Source organism: Hydra viridissima, unplaced genomic scaffold (genome assembly GCF_058129835.1).
Source record: "Hydra viridissima isolate aposymbiotic clone 2 unplaced genomic scaffold, HvirCarnegie_v1 scaffold_6, whole genome shotgun sequence".
NCBI classification, from domain to species: domain Eukaryota; kingdom Metazoa; phylum Cnidaria; class Hydrozoa; order Anthoathecata; family Hydridae; genus Hydra; species Hydra viridissima.
Genome location: NW_028324305.1, coordinates 11,279,570 through 11,302,361, shown reverse-complemented (window position 1 = coordinate 11,302,361; position 22,792 = coordinate 11,279,570). Strand labels below are relative to the sequence as shown.

Genomic DNA, 22,792 nt, shown 5'->3' with positions numbered 1-22,792 from the left:
GCAAAGGTGTTTAAATCTTGCGAATTAGGCGTAATAATAGGCTTGTTCGAGAAGAAGGTTAAAGCTTCCGGATTGACCGACTTGCGCGTCGCCGGAGTTGAGAGTGACGACGAGCCTTCTTCCGGCTGCGACGCTGGGCATGGAGTCTGCATTTGCAAAATTTCTGTAAAAGGAAATGGTGGTGGTGGATCCGATGGTGGAGTTGGATTGTAACAGAAGTCCAGTCGATGTGTTGTTGAACGAGGATACGTTTGATCCGTTTCAAGAAGACAAATAAAAATCTTCCAATCCAGACGAGGAAAAGATGCATTTGCTGTTACCGTCATATCCAGAAAAAGTAGTATAATTGTTTGTATTATAAGGTGTCCAAGGACTGAGAACGGTTCCGTTTCCAGGAGGCAAATTGCCGTCGTACATTCTGACTCTCGATTCCCACCAGCTTCCAGAAGCGCCGATGATGTGCATCCTGATGTATTTTAGAAAAACTCCATTTCCTTTTCCATTTGTGTCAAGCAAAACATATTCGTTTCCGTAAGTGGTGTTTAAATATCTGAAGGTCTTGCAGTAAAGTTTGAAAAGAGGGATGGAGGCAAGAATGGATGCAAGAGTGGAAATGAACGGTTGAATCCAGTAAGTAGAGTATTGTAGAGTAGAGTAGAGTATATTGTAGAGGTATTTTTGTTGACCAATTGGATGCTGATGTTCGTCCTGAACGGCATGTCAAGAGTAAAATATCCTCCAAACGAAGTGTTGCTTAAAACGTTGCATCCTTGCAAAGAATTGGCGTAAAAAGGTCCGCCGATGGGAGAAAAAAGCAAGTCGCAAGCAAGTCCAGTGTTGTCCACTCCTATTCCTTCCTTGGTTTCTGAATAATTTCCAACGTTAATCTCACCATCTGTAAATATTCGAATGAAAACATTTCCAGGAAAGTTTCCACTGAGAGCCAACCATAACCTTCTTAGAACACCAGGTCCGTCCGAGTAAGTGAAAACTGTTGTCGTGGCGGCTGATGCTACCGTTTGCGATTTTAATCCTAAGGACGAAAATCCTGAATTTGGGACAAGCCCTAAAAAGTTGGATTTTTGTAACAAAACGTCTGCGTAACTTTTTGTCGCGGCGTCTTGCGCATTTGTCGGTTCGTTCAAATTAATCGCTTTGTGAAAATTTAAATCCAAGTCCGCAGCTCCAATCACCGTTCCAGTTCCTCCGCCTGTCGAATGCGTGTCAACGTAATTTTTTGTGGCTGCGTCGTGCGAGTTGGTTGGTTCTGCCAGGTTGATGATTTTTTGAGAGTTAAAATCAATGTCTGTAGTGATGGTGCTGGATCCATCCGTTTTGATATAAACGTTGCTTGTTGAGTCTGCGGTAAGATTTTCTAAATAAGCGCTGAACTCGTTTCTGTTGAATTTGTCAATCATTTTTTAAAAGGGTAAAAAATTTTTTAAAATTGCAATCACCAAAGGGTGTTGACAACGTCTTGAAAGTTGTTTCCCTCTTCACATTTTTTCAAGACGTAAAGACACAAGTGACCACAATAAGACGTGTTTCCAAATTGAACCCTTTCGCTGTTGTAAAAGACAGGGCTTTTTAAATAATCGACGAGCTCGACGAGAGGGGGTTGAGCGTAAGAGTCAAAGCTGAACTTTGCGTCTCCGTCTTTGTACCAACACACCCAATGAAACCCTCCAGTGCTCGAATCCCCCGTGTTGATAATCCCGCATTCTTTTTTTCTCGGTTTTTTTGGCAATATGTCTCTGACAAAAACCCCACGAAAATTTTTTATTTTTAGTTTTTTTGCTGCTTCCATCAATTGAAAATTGGTCAAAGCCTCGTTCGGTAAAATAACTCCTTCCACATTGATCATTTTGTTCATTTTTTTATTTTGTTCATTTTTTTATTTTGCCTCATCATTTTTGTCACTTACCTTTTTGTCACTTACCTTTTTGTCTCTTCCTCTGTCTCTGTCTCTGGACCGAAAAACTTATCATAATCGATCAAGTTGAAACAAGGTTTATCGACCGAATAAGCGATGCAATCGGGTCTTTTTTTGTAATGACCATAAGCCAACGTGTGTATCCCATCATCCAAAATGATTCTTTTATCATCGTCGGAGCTGAGAGAGGTTTTGTTGATTTCCTCCGTGTAAACGTCATGCAAATGGGATCGGATGACATTCATTTTGTTAAACTTTTCTTTTTTGGTTTCGAGACATTTTTTGTAATCGTCGTGTGTGATGTATTTTTCGACAACATATGTTTTCACCCCCTTGCATTTTTTGCATTTTTTTTCTTGTTTTTCTTGATGTATTTTGTAAGAGTAAAGTTTTGACCTGAGACTGACAAACTCTTCATTCTGTTTTCCTCCTGTTTCGCTTTTGAACATCCCAACAACCTTTTCGTTTAAGCCAACTTCGAAGCCGATTTGAATGGCTGGATGGTTTTTGTCAAAATTGCTCGTGTCGAATTTTTTTTCCACATCGTCGGCAATGTCTTTGTAAAAATCGTCCGTTTTTATTTCATAAACCAGCGAGTCCGTGTCTGTCATTAGAAGCTTTGCGTCACCAGGATATTTTTTTTTTATGTAATCGTAGTGGAACTCGAACATTAAGGTTTTGCTCAAATCCAAAATGGACATACCCAAATAAATTGGCTTGTTGTAAAAAATTTTTGTCCTTTTTATGTGAACAACAATCAAGTTTTCATCGAAAATCGTGTGCCTGTCGTAATTTGGTTTAGCCGATAATTTTATTGCCTTTTCCTTTTCTGTCACCAGTCTCACGTCCACTCTTTTTTCAATGTTCTCCATTGTTTTTCCAAACACCGAGTTGTTCAACAGCTTGAAAAATTCTTTCTCAAACTCGCTGGTGGCTTTTGTTCTCAATTCGGTGTTTAGGTCGATGTACGGTTTCATCCAATCCCGTTGCTCAAATTTTATTCCTCTGTGCACCTTTGAAATTTTCATTCCCAATCGTTCGTACAATTTCAGGTTTTCGCAGTGAAGGACATAATTCTTTTTGTCGTTTAAATTTGGAACGAGCTTATCCACTTTTCCAATTTTCATTCTCTCGGGTGCCAACGGATAATCGTTGTGTTCATCGTGAAGGCTTTCCGGATAATCCAAATCAACCTCCAAAATGCAAGGAACCGATCTCCAATCGGACAGTTCGTCTTCTGTCATCCATTCGAAACCGTGAGTGGGAAGAGGTTTGCACATGGCCCATCCGTACAGGTTGTTAGCGTCCAAGTATTGAATGAATTTTGATGGTTGGCTTGGATCGTACGAGTCGCCCATGTATTTGTTGTTTGATTTTCCATGCCGGTTGGAGATCATGCTGATCCCTCCACGAGCTCCTTTTTGGATCATTCGAAGCATCTCTGGGTCGCTCAACAATTCCAATTTTATTTTTGTCAGTTTCAAACAAGCGTCCCAAGCCAACCCGGGAGACGTGTAATACCAGGCTGGGTCGAGCTTGTAATGTTTTATGCAAACGTCCCTGAAATTTTCAAAGACGTCAGCCAGAATCAAAACGTCCGACACGTTGTACAAATCGTGATAATCTCTGAACGTTTTGCATTGAAACACGTTCCAAACCTTTTGCGCATGCGCATAATCTTCGTCACCTATTTCCTTGTGGTTTAGTTTTGAGAAAAACGCTTCTTTTGGAGGCAATTGCGTTTCATGAAACTTATCGAATCCATCCACCCAATCGTAAGGGTACACGCCTTTTTTTCAAAGCAAATCGAATTTTTCTCCTTCAAAATATTTTGCGAGGTTTTTGAACTCTTCTGGCTGTAGATTTTTTGACAAAGTATCCAAACCGATTGAAAGGAATTTAAAACTGTCGATGAACCTCAATTCAATTTTTTTTTCTTTGGGTTTTCCGTCTTTCCCAATGTACTCTCCCACCATGATTTTTTTCGAAAAGCTGATGTATTTCTCCTCGTTGCATGGGATGCAGGTTATTTCTCCTCCCAATTTTTTGATAAACAAATGGCTGTCGTAGCCTGACAGATTGTGAAAAACGACAGGAACAAATTTTGGGACTTTGTATTTTAAATTGCATTCGTTGTGTGCCGCTCCTCGATATTTTCCAGTAAAATGGCAGTGATCTTTCACCTTTTCTGTATCGAAAATTTTTTCTTTGCAAATGTGGCAAACTGTTGAGGATTTGAAATTATTTTCATCCTCCTTTGTGAGAACCATATTTTTTTTCTCGATTTTTTTAAAGACTTTTTTTATTGCTTTTTCCAAGCTGTCGACAAAAAATTCGCCAATGTCGTCGTCCTCGCTTTTCGATGCGGAAATTGTAGGTCCTCTGTTGTAAATGGTTTCGTCAAAACATTTGATGTAAAAGGAAAAGGAGCTCGGAACGTGTCTTTGATACTTTTTGGTGTACGACTGGTCTGGATTTTGTTCGCACGAGTCCATTGGTTTGACAAAGCTTTCAAAATCAGCGTAAACAATGAATGGAACCCTCATCAACCTTTGTATGTGCTCAAATTTCATGAACGAATTTTTTTGAGGAAGATCCATTCGTGCTGCGCTGTACTCTCTGCAATAGGTCGAATGTTTTGAAAGATCCTCCTCGCTTTTCATCCCCTGCAAGTATTTTCTGCAAAAATATTTTTTTACGTTTCTTTTAGATGCTTGTGATGAAATGAGTCGACTCAGATTTTTGATCAGACAATAATGATTTGTTTTTTCGTTTGAAATAAGCAGCAAATCAATTTCATGCTTTCTGTTCAAACATTCCGATATTCGCAAAGGGTGTATGGATTTTTCTTCGTAACCAAAAACGTTGACGCTGATGTCTGGATTATTTTTTTCAAATTTTTTGATTTGATCGAGTTTGGTCGGAAAATCAATCCCTTCCCAATTTATTTTTTTCGATTTTTCAATCAAGTCTTTGTCAATTCTTTCTCCGTTTTTTTCTTTCATGTTCAATGCCCTGGTGACGCACCACTTGAAGCATTCATTGTCTTCGTTCTCCATGTTTATTATTGCTTTTTTGCTTGACAGAAAATCGTCGAGAGGGATATACGAACGGCCACCGATGGGTTTGTAGTCAATTAAATTGATGTCCATTTTCAAGATGGCTGACACTGTGCAATTCGAGCCCATTTTGTTGTATTTTTCCATGTTTTCCAGGATCTCATCTTTTGCTTTTTCGTAAAATTCTCCCAAATCCGTTGACTCCAAAATAATCCCAGCTTTTGACAAAAAAGGAACAGTTCGATGCACCTCCTCTCCAGTAGTAAGGCTGACACTCTCCATATCGATTGTCAAAACAAGGCTCGCTTTTTTGTTTTTATTCTCTTGAAGAATTTTTATCGCACCGTCTTTCGCCAAATCTAAAAAGGCAGAAGCATCCTTTTGGTTTCCTTTGACTTGATGCGAAAATTCCCCACATTGCTCATTGTTCTCTTTACCACATTGCTCATTGCTCATTGTTCTCGTTGCCCACATTGCTCATTGTTCTCTTTACCGACTCTGGAACATATGGATCAACAAACTCAAGCAAGCTGTTGAAACTGTTGACGACCACATTTTTCACAGGCGTCGTAAACCTTGAAAAAACTCCAGGAGTCATCACAGGAGACGAATCTGGAACAGGATCGTCAAAGATATAACGTGACGGCTCTGGAACAGTTGCAACGGCAAAACGCGGAGCAGGATCCGGTCTCGAAACTGGGCTTTGAGCAATCGAACGAGGAGCAGGAACAACTGACCTCGCATCTGTTGTCTGTCTACGAGATACAGGATGAGGACCAATGACAGGTCTTGTTGTTTTTATTGCCTCAACGAGCTGTTCCCTGGTCATTTTTGAAAAACCTTTTATCGCTCGGTCTTTTGCCTGACTTTTCAATGTTGCCATTGAAACTTTTTTTCCTTTGACAGTTTTGCTTTCCATTTTTTTATTGCCAAGAAAATTATTTAACTCAAAATCAATTTTTTTGGTTTTTCCGATTTTTTCGGTCTTGCTGATTTTTCGCATTCTGTTTTCCATTTTTATTATGCCAAGAAAAAAAATTTTTTCTTTTTTTTCCGAGAATTTTTTTCAATTCTTTTTTTCCAAGAATTGAAATTTTTTTTCGGACTTGGAATTTTTTTTCATTTTTTCGGACTTGGAGTTTTTTTTCTGTTTTCGAGTTTTTCTGAGCCTAAAATGTCAATCCTTATTCCATTTTCCACTTTTCCATCTCGACGCTCCAAATATCTCCAACCATGCCCCGTCTTTTTCATCGCTTTGTAAAGGGATCCGTATTCAACCACCTCCCCGGTTTCGATGTTGGTCGTTTTCACAGACACAGGTTTTTTTCGAATCGAACCAAGCCTCTCGTATTTTGAATCGATCGGTTTTTTCGCATTTTCCGTTTGCGTTTTTATTTCTTTTTTCGGTCGACCCACCGACTTGCATTCTTTTGCACCTTTCAAAAGCGAATCTTTGCTTACGAGATTGTTCTCAACCGCAATCATCATCAAGGTCAACAAATTGTTTGAGGTTTTTGTGACACCATTTTCTCTCAGCAAATTTTTCAGATAACTTTTTTTTTAGTCTCATGTTTTATTTTTTAAAAAGAAAAAAAATTTTTAAATTAATTTTTTGTCAAGAATCTCATGACGCTTAATAAACAGCGTTCATGTTGGTTCCGTCTGAAACAAATTGGATCAGTTTGTCGGAAACGATCACTGCGAAAATAACGGTGCTGTCGGGTACTGCCGTTCGGAACTTTAGGTTGACAACCAATTCGGCCGTTTCGGAAACAACTCTTTCCTTTTGCTTGCTGATGTCGACAAAAAACAACGGAAACAAATTTTTATATTCAAGCAGAGACAAACCTGATTGACAAACAAGCTCGTTTGTGCCGTAATATTTTTCATCAAACAAGAACGCGTCGGAATGAGCCATGACAATTTTCTTTTCTCCAAAATTCAAGTCGTAATTGTAGTTTGGATATTTAATCCCATTGACGGTCACAAAAAAATTGTTGACATCGCAATGATCGAATATGGCTGGATTTGCGGTTTGACGGGAACCTCTGTTTGTCTGAAGACCTAACACGATATATCTCGGAACGCTTTTGTCAGTGATTCTTCCAAGGGTCCAAGTGAAATCTGTTAGACCAGCGGGAATGGGTTGCCTTTCGACTTTGTTTGCTTTGTAAGCCACTGGAACGGAGATTTTCTTTGCCATTAAATTCAAAAATTCGGATTTTTTCAAAACATCCAGCTCAATTCTTGGCATGAAAAGTCGGAATTTTTTTATGTCGATCGCTCCTGCGGTAACAGTTCCGGCGTCGTATTCTTTTTTTGTAAAGGTGATCGTGTGTCTGAATCCATAAACAAATTTGCTGTAAGTTTCGCAAAAACCAAAAATGTGTTTTAAAGGCACCCTAAAAGAAAATGCACCAATGGATGTGGTGTCTGCAAACAAGTGGTCTTGCCTGACGATGAACCCCGCGTTTCCAGTTGCGTTTGAGATGTCTTTATACCACATTTGCTTCAAACCATCGGCAAGCTGAAAACCGAAAGGATATTTTAGCAATCCAAGCATGGTTGTTCCCTGTCCTGGATACATGACTCTTTCCACTTGCTGTCCTGATAAGTCGTAAGTGACGTCGCTGAACAAATACATGATGGCGTTGTTCACCAAGGCAATGTTGTCTGTTGCTGCGTAAGCGGTTCCGTCATTTTTTTTCAGAACCCCTTCGACGAGGATGTAAGCCTCAGACGGAAGTGTTTGCACAGACTGGCAATCGATCTCAAAAACGATCGATCCTGAAGAATTTAAATCGAGATTCGTTGGAAGGTACTCGAAAAAATCAACTTTTTCAATGCCTGTGTCGTACTCGGGCATTTCATCAACTCTTAATCTGTCGGTGTTTATCATTTTTTAAAATGAGAAAAAAAAAATTTATGTCATTTTTGATTCGTCAAAAAAATCACGCAATCCAAAGCCCGCTCCCCATTTTGACCAGATCTTGGATTCTAGCCGCGTTCTTTTTTGTCATTTTCTTTTTTAATTGGATGGACGAGCCAAACATTTTTTTATGCAGTTCTTCCATCGGATTAATAGATTCATATTGCTTTGCCGCTTCGTTTAAAATCGTGCTAGCCAATTGGTTTGGATTGACCGTCCCCGTCTTGGCGTAAACTTTTTCAATCGCTTTTTTCCCTTTGTTGATGGCAACGTCTCTGGCGGTTGATATGGCAGAAGAGGCCAATTCTTTTCCGGCAGATCTGGCGGCGGTTATCGCTTCTCTTCCGATTTCGCTTGCTGCTGCTTTCCTCAATAAATGAAGAGATGACTTTGATGCGCTTGAAGCTATCATTCTCCTCAAAAAATTTTTAAACGTGTCAACGATCCCTCCTCCTCCGACAACGTTCTTTTTTAGATATCTTCTGTTGTTCACAATGAGCATTTTTTTAAAATGAGAAAATATTTTTTTTAATTCGTGTTTCACGACTCGATGTATTTTTGAATCGATCGGTATTCCTCTTTGTTTATTTCCCCCTGCCTCAAAAGCTCGTCGCAAATGGCCACAGCTTCGTTTCTCGATGCAATATTTCCAGCATGACCAGCTGCGATGCTCAAGCTTAATCTTTGAACAAGCGCATTTGGATCGCTCGGGAGAATTATTACTCCGCGACCTTTTATTCCCCTCGTTTTTGTGTAATTTTTTTCCCAAAATTTTGAAACAATATTCTCCCACTTTTTACTTCTCGAAGCTTTTGGTATGGTTGGCTTCCCTTCTCTCTCCATTGCATGCGTTTTGACCAGTATTTTTTCATAATTTTTCAAGTCCTCATTTGTTACCTTTGTCATATCAGGTCTGGATCTTGTGATCAGCTCCCAAAAACCTAAAGTACCCTCATACTTTTCTCCATCAATAATGATATCGTTATTTTCGATAAAAATTTCTTTGTCTCCAATAAACATTTTCCCACGTTCTTTTGCGTGGATTCCAAACACTCTGTCTGCAACGGCTGCTTTGGCTGCGTATTTTGACAAATAATCCAAAGCAGTATTTCCAACATTCATTTTTTCAAAAGACGTCTCGCTTTCTGGGTAAGCCAAAGCCAGTGGAGTGTTTCCATCCTCTTTGTATGCAATGCTCTTTATCTCGTTTTTCACTTTTTCGTTGCTCTCGATCAACGGTTGAAAAAACTTTGACAGATCAGTCTGATAATTTGCATTTGAAACGTCCCGGTTGAGGCTCTCATTGTAAAGCTTCTCCCTGTTGGCCATGTAATTTTTCACAATCTCCTCTCTCTTTTTCGGGTCTTGTATTTTAAAGAACTTCATTTTTTAAAATACGGAGAGAAAAAAACTTAAACAAAAACGAAAACTCGTTTGCGTTTGCGATCATTTTCCTTTTTTGTAAAGGTTATTAAGTGCTTGAATGGCTTCTTCTCTTCCTTTTTGGATCAGTGACTCTTTGGTCAATTCGTCAATGCTGCTTTTTGTTTTTGTTCGGATTTCTTCTGTCATGGTTTTAAATTTTCGAAGCTCGCTGAGGATTAGTTCGTATTCGGAATCGCTCACAAACCCGTCCATGAGCGATTTTGAAATGTGGTCGTTTATCGTGTTCAATTTTGACTCGGAAAGAACTTTTAATTTTTCGTGCTTTTCAGCCTTCAACATCAATTTTTTGTTTTGATGGTTTCCGAAAATGGACAAAGCACCCATTCCAACCGCAATCGAAACTGGAGTGGCAACGACGGTTGACAAAAGTGCAACACCTGTAATCCCCAAACCAATGCACAACGTTTGCAACCCATCGTCTGCAAAACGAATAATTTTTGCCACTCGATGATACTTTTTGCTCAAAGCCATTCTTTTCACTTTTTCATCCTCCATTTCTTTTTGGATCTCGCTTATTTTTTGAAGTCGGTAAATGTGACCTCCATCGGTTGGTGATGCTGGAAGAACTTGGTAAATGTTTCCTCCATCAGATGGTACTGTTGGAAGAACTGGATAAATTTTTCCAGTGTTTTTTATTATCTCCATCTTTTTAACAAAGACAGATTTTTTTAATTCGAATCGATGTGATTTATTTTGCAAAGCATTTCGCCTTTTTTGACAATGACGTCATTAACACTGTTGTTGGTTATATCCAAAACGATGTCTTCCACAGGCTCAGAAAAAATGGCATCGTTTTTGTTAAAGTTTAATTTTTCGCTGATCGATTGCATCAAAGTGACAACTGCTATTCCTTTGTCAAAACTCAATCCAACGGACAACGATATTGTTGTATTAGAAAGAGAAGCAAATTTTATGTCTTTTTGGGCAAAAATCTCGTGTTGCGCATTTATATTAAAACAGTTTGGGTGATCCAATTTTTTTTTTGTCACAATAATATTTTGCGATGTCTTTTTTTGCAGGTTTTTGATTGTCTCCACCAAATTTTCCAGCTCTTTGATTCTTTCCACCAAATTTGCTAAATTTTTGGTTCGATCCGACTCTTTGAATCGCTCCAACTCTTTTATCCTCTCATCCATGTGTCCCAAATACATTTTCGAGATCTCCAAACTCGAATCAGCGTGTTTCTCTGCCGAGGAGACGTTTTTAAAAAACTTGTGAGGGGCATGCATTTTTTATATGAAAAGAAAATGTTTTAACTCATTTTATTTTCATTTTTTTATTCGTGTTTTCACATTTCTTCGTCAGATTCCATTTCCCCCAAATCCAAATCATCACCCATGATGCTTTGAACTGAAGACCCATTTTTTGCAATGACCACTTCGGGAATCCTAGCCTGAATGGACTCGATCTGAGCTCCGACAAAAACACCTTCGATTCTCAAAGATGCAACAGCAAAACACCTTTGACGAACATATACCAATGGATCTGTTTTTACCAGCTTTTTGTTCTCCTTTTTGAAAAACAAAGAAGAAACCTCAATGTTTTTTTCGCTTTTCTTTGTAAACAATTTTCCGAAAAAAATGGGCGCTGCGTTTGGATTATCTGATTTGTTTTTAAAAATGGACAAATCCTCTGTCGTTATTTTTTTCGTTCTTCCTCCTTTTTTCAAAGTGGGAATCATTTCCTTGACTTTTTCGCGAAGAAATTTTGATATTTTTTCTGTCGTCTCGATAAACTTTTTTTCTTTTTCGCTAATTCCGTTTTTTTCGTTGAAACCGTGAAAGGACATGGAATATCCCTCCAGCTCGTTCGTTCCAAAACTGCAGTTCTCAAACACACCCAGAGAAAACAAAACGGGTGTTCTTAAAACAAAAGGACCTTTTCCAGAGGGGTACTCATAAAAAAGCGGAATCTTTTGGAACTGAATGGGTTTGGTTGCGGAATAAATCTCTCCAACCGATAATTTGCTCTCATCAAAATTTTCAATCTTCACGAAATTCATCTTTTTTATATGAAAAGAAATTTTTTTTAACTCATTTTTTTCAAACGGATCAATTCTTTATTGTTCACCCATGAGTTGAACGAGTCTGGATATCCTTTCCATTTGCTTTTTGTTCTGCGAACGATTTTTTCAATCCTGAATATTTCTTGATGCGTCTTTTGCATCTCCTGCTCATAAAAAGTGCCTTGAATGTCTTCACCGTTGGCGTCGGTAACCTTGTACGTGGGTGGATCCGTTCTCTGAATTTTTGACACACTAAAAACCTCCTCGGTCCATCTCGGCGTGTACCCTTTTTCAAAATGGGGCTTCTTTTTAGTGATCCTCACTTTGTCTCCCATTAAAAATTTCGGCTCTGGTCTTTCTTTTAGCGTCTTTCCAATAAGGTTCATCCAGACCATATTTTTATTCTTTTCCTCGCTGGCTTCAATTGGTGTCATTTTGATGGACGAGTACTTTGTGCTGTTGTAATTTTTCACCATTTCGTCCAAAACGTCAATGTATTTATTGGTGCTGTTGGCTGAAAAATATTTAAACATTTTTTCTTTCATCGTTCTGTTCCATCGCTCGACGACACAGCTTTTTTCCTCGTTTTCAGTGGAATATAATTGAACACCCAGCGCTTTCACGTGCTTGTTGTAAAACTCTTTTCCTTTGTCCACCCACATTTTGGCACATTTTCTTTCTTCGAAGATTTTTTTCAACGCTTCAGCCACTTCAAGACCCGTTTTGCTTTTCAACGGGACGATCCACCCGTACTTTGAAAACACGTCGATCACCATGAGCAAATATTTTACGCCCTTGTTGAATTTTGAAAACGATTGCATGTCAACCAAATCGACAGCCCATATTTCATCGATGTCGTTCACAAACACTTTTCTTTTTTTAAAATGGCGAATGACCGGTTTGTGAAGCTCTTCTGCAAGCTGATCCGTCCATTTTAAACTTGAAAAATTTTTTTTTTTTGCAGAGACACCCAGTCCGAATTTGGCTTTGGCTTTGATGATGGGTGCGATAAGTTTTCTTTCGTTTATTTCTTTTTGAGTGGGGTTTGGAATGGAGTTCATTTCTTCAAGCATCATTTGATCTGCCAAATTTCTGCTTTGAATGTCGTTTAAATATTTATAGGCCAAATCGTGGTGGTACGCTGCATTGTCCACTCGGTCCACCGGTTTGCTCCACTCTTGATACATGTCGGTGGATGTGAGCCTTTTGTCCAGTTTTGTGCCAGGCCCTGCAAAGTTCATTCCTGGAATATGCATTTCTCCTGGAAATTTTGCCCACGGAAGCTTGATTTATTTTGAAAAATTGTTGATCGATTCGACCAAGTCTCCCCCTTTTGTTGAAGATGATCCATTTGGAGCATGCGAAGAAACAAACTTGCATTTGGTCGTTCCGCAAGAGTCGCAAGTGCCTTTGAGCATATTTCGATTATTTTTTGTCCTCTCGTTTCTCATGTGAATGGTTTCGGTTTCTCTTTTGCATTTGATGCAGTACATTTTATTTTTAAAAAAATATTTTTTTAATTAAAAAATGGAAGTGACCAATTTGTCATGGAATATTGGAAAAAACAAAAGGGACAACAACGAGCTTTTACCAAGAAGCATTCGTGGGATCATCGTTGGAAAGTCCGGTTGCGGAAAAACAACCTTACTTCTCAATTTACTGCTCAAACCTGGATGGCTGGATTATAACCACTTACAGGTTTTTGGCAAATCTCTTTTCCAACCCGAATACAAAATACTGAAAGGCGCGTTCGAAAAGAAACTAAAAAAAAATACTATCCTCGAATTGTTCGGGTTTCAAGACGAAATGGAAGAATTAAAACTAAAACCTGAATTCGTCATTGAATACTTTTCAAAATTTTATCCCAAAAACGAGGACATGGAGTGTCAATTTTTTGAAATGGCTGATGATGTGCCTGAACCTGAAGATCTCGATTCAACCAAAAACAATTTGATGATATTTGACGATCTGCAACTCACGAAACAAAACAAATGCGAAAAATATTACATCCGAGGAAGACACTCCAACGTCGACTGCTTTTACCTCGCTCAAAATTATTTTATGCTACCACGACAAACCATCCGAGAAAACACCAATTTTATTTGTTTGTTTCCTCAAGACTCAAAAAATATTGACCACATCTATCGAGACCACGTTTCGAGCGACATGAAAAAAGAAGAGTTCAAAAAATTTTGCAGACATTGCTGGTCTGAACCTCACGGATTTGCCGTTACCACGGAGTTACCGTATCGATTTGTCGTCAAAAAAATACGATGGAAAATATCGAAGCGGATTTAACAATTTTTATTTTCCAAAAGAAGCCATTTAAAAAATTTTTTCACCCATTTAAAAAAATGTCAGGCATAATCATCGATGTGGATGGAACATCCAACATAATAGAAACAGAATTTTTGGACAAAATCGTTTTTGAAAAAGGAAAAAAATATGAGATGGCTTTTCTCGGTCTTGAGACGTACAACAGCTTTCCGAACATCACCAGCAAAAACAATTCTTTCCGGTACAGCATGACCAACGGAAGAAATTGGGAAAACGTCGTCATTCCAGAAGGAAGCTACGACATTATCGACATCAACAATTATTTGCAAAAAACCGTCTCAAACACAATCAAAAATTATGCGTCTCAAAGCGCAAGCTACGTCACCGCAAATAAAATCAGCTTCTCACCAGAAAACATCAAGATTGGATCCAATTCAAACACTTTAAAATCAACCATCAAGCTTGGATTGAACTATATGATGGATTTGAACGTGGAAAACAGCATCGCCTCCCTTTTGGGCTTCACAAAAAGACAATTAGACTCCAATTCCAAATACGAGTCCGACGACATTGTCAGAATTACAAACGTCAACACAATCAGAATCGTCAACAACGTCATCGGGTCGGCATACATCAACGGATCGCAATTAAATTGCATTTATTCCTTTTACCCCTCTGTGGGTCCTGGCTTTAAAATCATCGAAAGACCCACCCATTTGGTTTACCTCCCTGTCAAAGTACCAGAAATTTCCACGATGATCACACGCGCTGTAGATCAAAACGGTAATCTAATCGACTTTCGCGGCGAGGACATCACGATCCGTTATCACATTCGAGAAGTGAAATAAATATTTTTTCCGACATTTTAAAAATAAGCAATTACATTCGTGTCAAATTAAATGTGTCTCAGGGACAGATCGATAAAATAAAAAAATAAATCATTGAAGGAAAACCCGCGAGCATCCGCATTTCAAATGATAATCTTCACGGAAAAGACGTTTTACTTTTAACAGAAAGCCAACATCGAAAAATTGTTGACGCACTCAATCGAGGAGTTGGAGTCACCATAAAAATGAGCAAAACTCAATTGGAACACAACGCAAAAGTAGAAGGAGGATTTCTTGGTTCTCTTTTACCTTTATTGGGAAGGGCTGCAGCTAAAGCCGTCCCAGTTTTTGGTAAGGCCGCTTTGGGCGGGGTTGCCTCTTCTCTTGGATCCAATATGATCGACAAAATTTTAGGAAATGGAATAAAATCAGAAGGAGGGTTTCTTCCTTTTCTTTTACCTTTATTGGGAGCTCTTGCGCCCACTTTAATCGAAAAAATTGTTGGAAATGGTATTGCTTACCTCAAAAGCAATGAAAAAGGGATGATAATTGCCACATACAAAGGAGACGGACTGTTTTTAACACCCTGGGTCACAGGAAGCTCACTCAAAGATGGATTATACTTAAAAAGAGACAGAAAATATGTCCCCATCCTATCTTAATTGCTTCTCGGACCCATTCTCAAGAATCCTTTTTAAAAAAAATTTTTTGAGTTAAATAATTTTTTCTTGACATAATAAAATGAAAGGAAAAACAAGGATCTTGCGAAATGAGGACGGAAAAATTAAAAGCATAAAAACACTTGACCCCATTGAATATTTAAGGAGCAAAGGAGTAGGATGGCGCGAAATTAAAATTTACAAATCAATTCTCGAACAAGAACTTGAACAAAAACAAGAACAAAAACAAGAACAAATAAAAAAAGAAATTTTATGCGCAAGATTTAAACACCTTTGCAAAAATTAAAGCTTTTTTCATTACGCGTGTTTATCACGTCATGAAAAAAATGTTTTCTCATCGTCATCATCGCCACCCTCTCCGTCTTCGCCACCCCTCGCCGTCTTCACCCTCGTCAAACATTTTCAACACCGCGATTATACAAAAAATTCAGAACGGAGATCAAAAATGAAAATGAGCCAGAACCCGCATTTTATAGTAGTTACGGGAGTAGCAGTTATCTTCTAATTAAACCTTCTGGAGCACGTTCTAATAAAAATGGAATGGTATACCATTGTAAACATTGTGAGAATTAAGAGCGCATGCCAAAATCGGGAAGGATGTTTTAACGAGTCAATGATTTCCACAATATTAATGTTTTTAATATTTTGAATTATGTTGTGACAAATGTCGATATTATGCAAAAAAATATATTTTGAATAAATATTAACTAATAATATTATAGTTATTAATATATTTTTACGAGTTGACTATCCAGCCTCAAACTTTCTGTCGGTAGTAATATGAAATAGTATTTTAAATTCGATTGACCCTGGGACTAGGCGATATCGCGACAATTATTCACGAAAGCTTGCCCCTTACATATGTATTTTCGGACTTATGTTTAGTTCAACATGAAATTAAAATGATAACATAAAAGTTATATATTACAATAATAATAGAATAACCCGCCGATCAAAAAATCTTGATCAGGAAAAAGAAGATACATGCATACAAAATTACATTAAAAGAAGAAATAGTCATTAAAATATAATAGGACATGATTTAAAAGAAAAATAATAATAATCAAAAAAATTATATCAAAATTTTATACAATATACTATCTCCAACAAATTTACAAAAACATTGCGGTATTATTTGTACATTAGTCGGAGATTAATCATAGAGAGTTAAATAAATGTCTTTATTGAAGTTTGCACTTTTGACGTCAAAATCAATAACATGTCTGCTATCTGTCAAGTAGTCACCTTTTTTTATCCAGCTATCTCCATCAGATTTCCATCCATTTCTTAAAACTGCAGAGACCTACAAAAAACAAAGTAACTTTCACACAGAAAAAAAACTCAAACATATAAAATAAAACGTAAGGCTGATTACATGTAACATATATTCTTCAAATCATTAAATAGTTGGTTAAACCTTGTTGCTTCAAAAGTATTCAATTCCGACAATAATTTCTATATATAACTGATGCTGTAACTTTTCAAAGGAAGCAGAGTACATACTATAGGTTAAAACACCAAAAAGAGTAATTTGGTGAAAAAGATCAAGAGCTGGTTTCATTTCAGAAAATATATTTTGCTTTTATTATAAATCCAATTCTTTTTAAATTTTAGTTATTTAATAGTTATTATTACACAGACTGCATTTTCCCCTCTATCTAGCCTTCTAAACAGCCCTGGGTGAAATTAAAAAAACGCTGCATATTTATGCACAACACTGAGATCACTGACGTGGAGTGACGTCATGTCCGGGATTTTCCAGTGCGTTGTTAAACACTGTGACCGCAGTGCGGCGTTTCGTTTAAAATTTAAACTGTTTTGTGTTTTGCAGTTGCCAACATCAGTCTTTGAGAAATTAAATTTTGATATACAGTATTATACCGATCTTTTATGAAGCCACTAAAGTGTCATATCATCATAAGTCAGGAGTCCTAAAGCGTCGCGAAAGAAAACGTGCGATAGAAGCACACACAGAAGTATTGTCAAAAACTATTAAGCTCACGGTGATATTTGGGAAGCAATGATCAGTAACAGTTACAGAACAAGTTCTTCTTGATGATCCTTCTGCTCAAAGTGCTGCTGTGCCCGAGGCAACTTCTCATTCTCAAGATGTTCGAAATGTAGAAAATGACGATGACGTCAGTTTGTAAGTTTGGCGATGAGGAATCAGTTTGTTAATGAACTAGAGTTAGGCGCCGTGATTGATGCTACTGCTGATACTAAATCTTACGTTTAAAAAGTGGATGAATATCCAACTGATATTGCTTTGTGGCCAACAGCAGTTACTGATTTTATGCATGAGTACTGGGTTAAGAAGGGAAGTGAATTATGCCAAAATAAAAACTCGAGTTTTGAAGCATTTAAAGTTACAGACGGAGATCGGCAAGCACGATATTGCTCGATGACAATTTTTACGATTGTGCACGAGTGTACCTCAACAAAATTTAATCGATCGCAGAAAAATGCTTTTTGTGGTGATGGGTTCAATGACTGGAAGAATGGCTCAGCCACTCTGTGTGCATGAAAAGTCTACAGCCCACATAGTTGCCACTCAGAGCACCAGGAACCTTTCAGTGCCTGCAGCTCGTATCAATGAAAACATTGTCAAACTATTCAATGTGGAATGCCAAGCACGGTTTAGCATTGCGTAGCTACGATAAGTTATTGGGATCTGCTCATAACGGTAATGTTTTAGGTATTCTGGAACTGATTGCAAAATTTGATCCTTTGAGCATAATGGATCGCTTCAAGGATACATCTACTATGCTACAAGCTACAGATTTGGACCTTAACACAGCTGTCAGTTTGATGCAATCACTAACTCACTACATCACCAGTTTAAGAAGTGAGTTTGAGTTGTTTGAACATAAAAGTCAGGAGCTTACTGGCAATGATGTATACAACAAGCAAAGTGCACATATGTGTGTTAGAAGTACTTGAATCACTTTTTATGAAGGCAACAAAGAGGAAGTTAGCTCGTCACCAAGGGAGCATTTTAGAATAACTGTTTTTCTACAAATCATAGACAGCATCTTGGCTGCTATGCAGAAGCGCCTTGTTGTGTATTCAGGTGTTTAAGATAAATTCTCCTTCCTACAAAATATAGTTGATCTCCCTGACTCCTGTCTGTGTGAAGCCTGCAGCAAGTTGGTTCGTGCGTATTCAGTGGATCTGGAGCCTTCACTAAGTGAATAAGTGATTCAATTCAAGTATTTCTTAAATAGTTCAACACAGGTTGGTACATTTCCATGTATAAAGAAGAAAGGCGCCAACTACTGCACTGAAGTATTACAGTTTTGCATCTTCCCCATGTGTCTGCGAAACATTTCCTAATGTCAATGTTGCATTCCAGATATACCTGATTCTAATGGTTGCAATTGCTCAGGTGAGCGATCATTCTTGGCAATTGGACAAAAAACGCAATCCGCACAACGATGAATGATGAAAGATTGAATTTTTTGTCACTCATGGCAATTGAAATTGATCTACTACGCGATTTGGACTTTTCGAACATTATCAACAATTTTGCAAAAGCTAAAGTTAGAAAAGTAACTTTGACATCCACTAAATAGGTGTAAATTTGTTCACATTTAACTTTTATTCATTCACTGAACTAACGATTGACTAAGGTGAGTGAGAGTGAGTTGAAACTTACTGTATATACCTAGCACCCTAGGCCTAGGTCTACTTTTGCTCTATGTTATAAAATAAATATACGCACATCAACATATCACTATTTTTTCTGTCAGATAGGTAAGTTTTGCATAAGGAGCCATTAATATGTCACAAGCCTAGGGGCCCCAGATTACTTAGTCTGCCACTGCCTCTGATTGTACTGCAAAACATCAGTTGTAGTTAAGCCAAATAACACTCCCTCTATCATTCCAATTTGTCCTACATTATGGTTTTCACTTTCTATTGAAAACACTGGAGATTTACCACTAAGTGATGTTCCACAAACCATTTTCAACTTTTTTTATCCAAATGATGTTGCAATATTTTTTTGTTTACATTAAAATAGTTAAGACAAGTTATTTGCATCCAATACTAGATGGATGACTGCACTATTTTCCTGGCAATTTCTGACCATCTGCATTTTTTTTTTTTTTTTTTAAAGTATAACTATATACTGTTAACTAATACTTTATAAATAATACTTTACAAAATATAATTTAAAAGTATCTAGAGATATCATTTGTATACTTTTGATTATAACACTTATTTATCTGAAATTGCAACAAAAATGGTTTTTTAATTACCTTAAATCCGCAAATTTTGAATAAGGGCCTGTATGCATATTCAGTTTTTAATCTGAATAAAATGCAACTGTTAATGTATCTTACTTTTTGCATTTTTCTCTTCATTTTGATCTATAACTAAATAAACTACCAAGATTTAAGTTGTAGAACTTGGTGAATTTTGTATTTTGACGTAATTTCATCTAAATGATCAGCATTTATTCAAGTGTGGCACTTAATCGAGAATTTACAGCATATTTATGAAAATTAAAAAGAAAAAATTTAAAAAAATGAACTGGGACAAAAGGGCTTTTTTGCTCTATGAACAGAGAAGTTATCTTACCTCCCCTACTGGTTGGTACACTATTAACAAATAAAGCTAGTTTTAAAATTGCACCATGTTACTTTCTTTTTATACAACTATCTACAATAAAATGCCTAATAGTTACTATCTACATTTTTTTTTTTTTAAATGATAGTAATTTACCAACAAAAAAAAAACTTTTAAAAAACTTTCCCCATCCTGTTTCTAGAAATATAATTTACACTCTCAAAAATGCAATTTTTTAATCCATATATAGTGAGCACCTAAAACTGTTAGATGAATTATTTAAGATACGTATGCTCTATTTACAGCATAAGGATATTTAGAATCAAGAAACCTTTAGCACAAAACCTGAAACTTGTTTAATGCCAGTTACACTGCATCTGATCATTGATAAATGTAAAAAAAAAAAAAAAAAAAAACTTGAAATTTTAGAAAATATAGTAACAACCAAGAAGTAGATTTTTTGAATCAGTTGACAAGAAGGAAGCTTTGTATTAACAAATTCAAAGATCATACTTGATTAAAAAAGAAAAAAAAAAGAGTTATTCAAGCAAAACTAAAAAAACAGAAAACTATATTGAATGCAAGAGACAGGTTTTCAAGAAATCAAGAAGTAGCAACTAACATATTGGATAGCTCAAAAGAAGATGTAGATAGTGATTCATAAAAATTGCTCAAAAATAAATTTCTCTATATAAAAAAAAGTTAGGTAGTACAAAATTATTAGTTGCATATTTTTTAACTCTATGTTTTAAACAAACAAAAAAAAAGAACTATAAGTGATACTTACAGAGACTTCACTATGTGCTGTAATACTGTCAGTTGGAATGTCTGTTATTGAATAGGATAATGGCTTCACAGGATCATAACTTGAAAGATCAATGAAGTTTTTTTGTAAAGTTACAGAGGCAACATCTTGTAATGATACATCTTCAACTTTAACAACCAACCATGATCCATTTTTAAGACTGGCTGGTGAAGCACCTTTGAAATTCACAATACCAGATACAGTAAAACTCCAGCATTGACTCATAAAGAGTAGAAAGCAACAAACTAAATACAACATTTTCAACCTTATGTCCATGGTTGCTAAAACAGAATAAGTACAAATCTATGTTATTAACAAAAAAAAACAAATTTTATCAGTATTTGTTGCTATTATTACTACTGATTTAAACTTTACTGAACATATTCTAAATATTCTACTTTAGGCATCTTTAAAAACCTGAAGCTGAATGAAAAGAAAGACTTTAAATTGAATTCATAAACAAAACTAAAAAGCAATTGTTAAATATTTACACATTAATGTCAGAGGCCATCATTTACCAGATCCCAAATTAATATAAACGCATAAGTAACTACTACTTAAAAAAATGATGCGTTTAAAGTCTTAAAAGAACATCTTTTAAATATTTTAACTTTAAAATTAAAAAAAAAGTAAAGTCATTAGACTGGTTACATATTAAACTGGCTGTAAAACTGGTTCTTTTAAAAAAGAAAATTTATTTCTGAAAAGCATGTAACAAATGTGCAAATACAACATATATATATATATATATAAAACTAAAAAAGTCAGAAGAAACATTAAATAGTTAAACAGAAATCTGATATCCTTTTGTAATGAGTTTTACTCAAAGCAATATGTGGCCTTCTTTCTTTTACATATTGAATGGCTTCTTCTGGAGTCATTTTATATTGTTTTATTAGATAGCAAACAACTATTGTAGCACTGCGGCTTCTTCCTGCTTTGCAATGAACATAAACTGATGAACTGTTATTGTTTATGAACTCCAAGGCTTTTTCTATTTTGTTTAATGAGGGAGCATCACTATATTCAACAGTAGGAATATGAAGTTGCTGAACACCTAGTAACTTCCATTCACATTTGTTAGGACAAAAATATCTTAACTCATATGACTCATTTAATGTAACAACTCCAGATATATTTTCTTTAGAAATAAGAGTAACTGCTGTTTCATGAAATGGTAGTGCACCAAGTATAACTTTATCATCTATCCTATCATACCATCTTCTGCTAGGCGATGTTCTTAAAAAGCCATATAACAAAGTTGGGTAGAAAGCTAATCTTGCAATAATTGGCTGTGACCATGAAGACGAAAAGAAAGCAGAAATCATGATTAAAACTTAAACTAAATATAGGACTACCACCTTTCATTTGTAAGCCAGTGTTAATTAAGACTCTTGAAGAACTCTATATAAATAGATTATAATCTTTTTTTTTTTTTAATATTTTTATGTAATGCAAAGTTTTAAATTTTCAAAAATTCATCCGAAAACATGATGGCCGTTTATTTCGTTTAAGAAGGGAAATTTAATAGTTGGGGAGAGGGGTGAGCATTAGTTCAGGATGAGCATTGGACACAGGCAAATATTCAGCCGTTTTAAATTGATTTCAACTTTTAAATACAGATACCAAATGTTGTTTATAATTACTTCTTCCACAGAAAATATTGTTAGGTTTTAAACATTTGTTACTTGAAAATTTGCCTTTTGTTTATTTTGCCGCTAGGTTGATTTTTTTCACATTTTACTATGTATGGTGAATACGCTACTTTTTAGAGTGTTTTTGAATGTTTTAATTTGTTCAAACTTAAGTTTAAACCTAAAACTCAAAAAAAAAAAAAAGAAAGAAAAAATTAAAAATTTTATAGTATATAAAAAAATATTTATTTTTGAGGCACTCACTCGTAAAGAGTGAGGATTGGTACATTGAAATCTGGAAGCATTAGTACAGAATTTTTAATATCTGTTCAGTAGATTTAATATCTGTTCAGTAGGTACAATGTGGTAAAATATATTTTTTACAATGTGGTTCTTATTCTCAAATGCCTGGCTAATGCTTTCATACATTATACACTATGCACCTATGCAATTTAAATATGATTTTTTAAATACTAGTTATTTAAATAAATTATCTGTTTCTTGATATGTTATATAATATTTTGTTGGTTTTAAAATCTGTTCAATTTTTCATTCAAATTGCACATTTTTTAAAAAGAATTTTCTTACTGTAATACTCTAAACACGTTGTGTACCAATGCTCCCCATG

General features: G+C 36.2%; 2 protein-coding genes across 3 annotated transcripts; both read right to left on the bottom strand.

The window, feature by feature from the left end:
* Window positions 1–8,461: 8,461 nt before the first annotated feature.
* LOC149887013 (uncharacterized) lies at window positions 8,462–9,250 on the bottom strand. Its single transcript, XM_090091461.1, has one exon. It carries the CDS (start codon window positions 9,248–9,250, stop codon window positions 8,462–8,464), a length of 789 nt encoding a protein of 262 aa, XP_089947587.1.
* A 6,752-nt stretch (window positions 9,251–16,002) lies between these two features.
* LOC145190797 (uncharacterized) lies at window positions 16,003–22,066 on the bottom strand. Of its 2 annotated transcripts, none has more exons than XR_016453197.1 (2): window positions 20,513–22,066; window positions 16,003–16,459 (listed from the first exon to the last, which is right to left on the bottom strand). XR_016453197.1 is itself a non-coding variant. In XM_090089909.1 (2 exons), the coding sequence occupies exons 1-2, from the start codon at window positions 20,804–20,806 to the stop codon at window positions 16,310–16,312; spliced, it is 444 nt and encodes a 147-aa protein (XP_089946035.1). In that variant the 5' UTR covers window positions 20,807–20,844; the 3' UTR covers window positions 16,003–16,309. The 2 variants fall into 2 exon arrangements, 1 of the variants encoding a protein (XP_089946035.1); XM_090089909.1 differs by having other exon boundaries at window positions 20,513–20,844.
* Window positions 22,067–22,792: the final 726 nt, after the last annotated feature.